The 4,141-nt window shown below is 34.8% G+C and overlaps 1 protein-coding gene across 1 annotated transcript in view; it reads right to left on the reverse strand.

Annotated features, from left to right (window-relative positions):
* LOC106868257 (uncharacterized) overlaps positions 1-4,141 on the reverse strand; it is a 207,241-nt gene that overhangs the window by 141,670 nt on the left and 61,430 nt on the right. The window contains exon 2 of the mRNA XM_052970932.1: positions 746-773. Coding sequence (XP_052826892.1) covers positions 746-773 — 28 coding nt within the window. The remainder of the gene's footprint in view (positions 1-745; positions 774-4,141) is intronic.

The following is a 4,141-nucleotide window of genomic DNA, read 5'->3' on the forward strand; positions in this document are numbered from 1 at the left end:
TACATATATATATATATATATATACATATATATATATATATATGCATGAGAAAAAAGTAGTCGTCTTCTGTTTCGTTTGAACAGTCTGTGTTGCCATTCAGCTTTTCTTTTATACGAATGTAACCAACCACCCGCTCGACTGTTCATTTTTTAGGAAAAATGAGGTGCGGTAAGTGCCCCTGCAAAAGGTTTCTCACATCATTTATGGAGGGAGAGAAAGAGATAGATAAGAATCGAACCAAGTACTTGATGCATTATGTCTCAAAGCCGAAAGGATGAAAGGTAGAGTAGGCGTCGGCTTGATTTGTAAGAAAATCTGTTTGAGTCTCTTATAACTCCGCCATTTTATTTTAGTTGATTTAACGGTTTGATTTTTAATTAACAATTATGAAAAGAGTCATACGTATTCTTATATACAAAAAACTATTTTTAGTTGTAATGTGAAACAATTTGCATGTTAAATGAACAGATTTACTTGAAGGTGGAGATACACATTTAACCAGTACACTTCCAGGGTGTTAAAACCGTAATATGAGTCTAATTAAAGGAAGAAATATTTTGTCATATTAAATCAATTTATGGATTATATTTCGTGCTACGTAGTTTTCCTTCTACGCTATTCTTTGTTTTTTTAATTTTTTTATAAGTTCTGTAAATAAAGAGACGAAAATTCTAAACGTAATAAAACTAAAATAGACAAACAGTACTTTCAACAAGATATATCAAACAACAAAAGGTTACTCACTGTCTGGACACTTGAATTCAATATCACTCTGTTAAGAGAAAAAAAAAGTCGAGTTAGAAACTTTCTGAGAGTTTTCTGAGGATATGTTATAGTGTGGGGAATGCAGAGGTAAGTCATTAAACTAACAGACTACTAGGTGAAACCTCAGCAGTTCATAAACAGTTACCTGATATCATGTTTTACCTTAACAGAAATGAAAATGGCTTCAAAATAGAGTAGAAAATAAGTTTTGGTATTATTTTATGTACATCCAGCATGATTAGGATGTGTTGGTCAGTATAGAATCTCGATTTATTAATGTCTTGCATTGAAATCCCATATTACAAACGACACGATTCGTCTTCTCCCTTAGACGAAAACGATCACACTTACAAAGAATATAAAAATACATGTATAAAATCTAAAGTCGTTGAATTTCCGAATTGGAAGGCCAAGCTAACAGACGTATTTCTTTCTTGTTCTTTTAATACTTTCGAAAAGGGATATTTTATCTGAAATATCAGTACTGATTAAATACTTCTGCTGTAGCAATCCAACATCTTTGTCATTGTTCTTAGCGTGATTTAATGTCCAATCTTCTATAACAAGTTGATTTTCTGCACACTCTGCGATACTGCAAGTTCACTACAATATTCTTCAGTAATGAAGTTGTTTATTTTAAGTAAGAGAAGGATTCTAAAGTTTCGGACAGGACACCTTGTTGTCATTTATGACCTGAATTCCACCTTCAAGATGACGTTAAAGTGTGCACCAGGAGATCAGGGCGCTTCAATGAACTCGTCGTACCTGCTAGAAATAGCAATACAAATTGACGTCACATTACATCAATTCTCTTACAAAGGAGGATAAACTGGACAAAGTTGTCGAATACACGTGCATATGTATATATGTATGTATGTATGTATGTATGTATGTATATACATTTATTTATATATATGTATATATATAGATATACATATATGCATATTTGTGAAAGAGGACGACAAACATCAAGGCATAACAAGCATCTCAAGTCATATACGTTATTATTCTTAAATTAGTTAAATTAGGCCTCAACTAATTTAAGAATGATAATGTACATGACTTGAGATGCTTGTTATGCCTTGACATTTGGTGTCCTCTTTCACAAATATATATCTGCTAAATCGGAAACCTAAAACAGTTCCATAGCTTCCATCTCAGTTACGAGCTTGGAACCCTGATAATCCATTAGAGCACTTACTTTACGTACCTATTCGTTTAGATCACCGGTGAACTAAACCCCCATATTCTGTATATACATATACTTACATGCACACACAAACACACACACACATATATATATATATACATGCATATACATACATATATGGAGAGTGTATGGATCCTCACAATGGAGTTTCATCACACAATTATGACTTCACCTAGGCAGTTATAAAATGTCGTTTATCAATTGAACCAAACTAAACTATCTAAAAAAACTCCCTAAATTTGAACATGTAAAATTAAATATAGAACTAACAATAGGATCCTCTTCTTAGCTAGAACACCAATAAATGAACAAATAAATGAATTAAGAAAAAACGAAATTGAAATACGATTATTGAGAATTAAATATCTGATCTCTTTGTTTTTTGTTATACGGAAAGTGAAGGAAAAATGTCTGCAGCATAAAGATAGTTTTTCGCCTCGTACACGCTTCCTTGCCGTCTCGTCCTTCTATAGCATTCTCGTCATAGCTGTTTGCAGAATTCAGCATAGCAACAGTAAAGATATATGGGTTTTATATTGAAAATGTCCATTTTCATGCCCATACTTGTTAATGCTGGATGTGTGTGCATATATATATATATATATAAATATGTGTGTGTGTGTGTGGGGGGGGGTCTGTGTGTGCGTATGTGTTTGTATACTCATATATATATATATATTCTTATCGCGCACACCCGCATAATATGCATATAAACATGCACACACACACACACACACACACACACAGACACCGTCACACACACAGACCCCCCCCCCACACACATGCACACATACATAGTGAAACCTTGCGAGATGTGGCTGCTGGTTTTATTGTAATTATTGCCTTGTTGCTCTGATAATTCTGTAGTTGCATGACCATGCGTGTTTGCGTTGTTTATTTTGAGGCTATCCATTTATCTATCCATATCTACCTACCTATGTATGTATGTATGTATGTATGTATGTATGTATGTATGTATGTATGTATGTATCTATCTATCTATCTATCTATCTATCTATCTATCTATCCATATATCCATGCATCCATGCATCTATCTATCTGAGTCATTTACTGTTATAGTTTCTTCAATGACAATGACAATATTGGCCAAGGTTACCGTGGTCTTTTCCGTAGGCTTTTCTTTCCACGGCTAAACCGAAACTGTCCCCCCTTTTTACACGAGAACATTGCTGTGATACACGATCCCTATTGATCGCTTTTTTTCCGATCCCTTTTGATCGAACTCCCCCCACCTTTTTTCTTTCCTACCAGCCCTTTTGATCGACCCCCCCCTTTTTCTTTCTCTTCTTCCCCCTCCCAAAAAGAAAAGCTCTACATTGTATTTGTCCCCTCTGTGTAAAGCCCTGTGTGGCTAATAAAAGAAATGTATCTATCTATCTCTCTATATATATGGAGAGAGACAGAGACAGTGATACAGATAAACACGATTAGGCTATATATATATATATATATATATGTATATTTATGTGTGTGTGTTTGTGTGTCTGTTTGTCCCCAACATCGTTTGGCAACCGATGTTGGTGTGTTTACGTCCCGTAACTTAGCGGTTCGGCAAAAAAGACCGATAGAATAAGTACTAGGCTTACAAAGAATAAGTCCTGAGGTCGATTTGCTCGACTAAAGGCGGTGCTCCAGTATGGCCGCAGTCAAATGACTGCAGTCAAATGACTGAAACAAGTAAAAGAGTATATCTTAATGTAGCGGGAAACGCACAAAAGTTTCTGAACTTAACCATGTGTTCATTCTTTACAAATACTTGACAGAAAACATTTAGAACATCGATCGTTTGGTACTGTCACTAGACATGTTCAGTCAACCGTGTCAGCCTTAAACTTACGACACCAAACATTGTCACTTGGTACTAACACAAGGATGTAACGGGTAACCTACAAAAATTTCCAAGACCACTCATGTGACTATCCTCTACCAGTCAAGTCCTATTCAAAACACACTAATTTGTGGCAGGAACTCCCAATAAAAATAGGGCAAACTTCAAACACTAGTCAGAAGCAAGACAGCTGCGACACGAGTCACGTCTTTCCATTTCAACTATTTGAAAATCAGTGTAAACTGTGAAACCGGACAAGTATATATATATACATTTATATATATACATATGTGTATATATATATATATATATATAT

The sequence above is a fragment of the Octopus bimaculoides genome, chromosome 9 (assembly GCF_001194135.2).
Source record: "Octopus bimaculoides isolate UCB-OBI-ISO-001 chromosome 9, ASM119413v2, whole genome shotgun sequence".
Taxonomy (NCBI): Eukaryota; Metazoa; Mollusca; class Cephalopoda; order Octopoda; family Octopodidae; genus Octopus; species Octopus bimaculoides.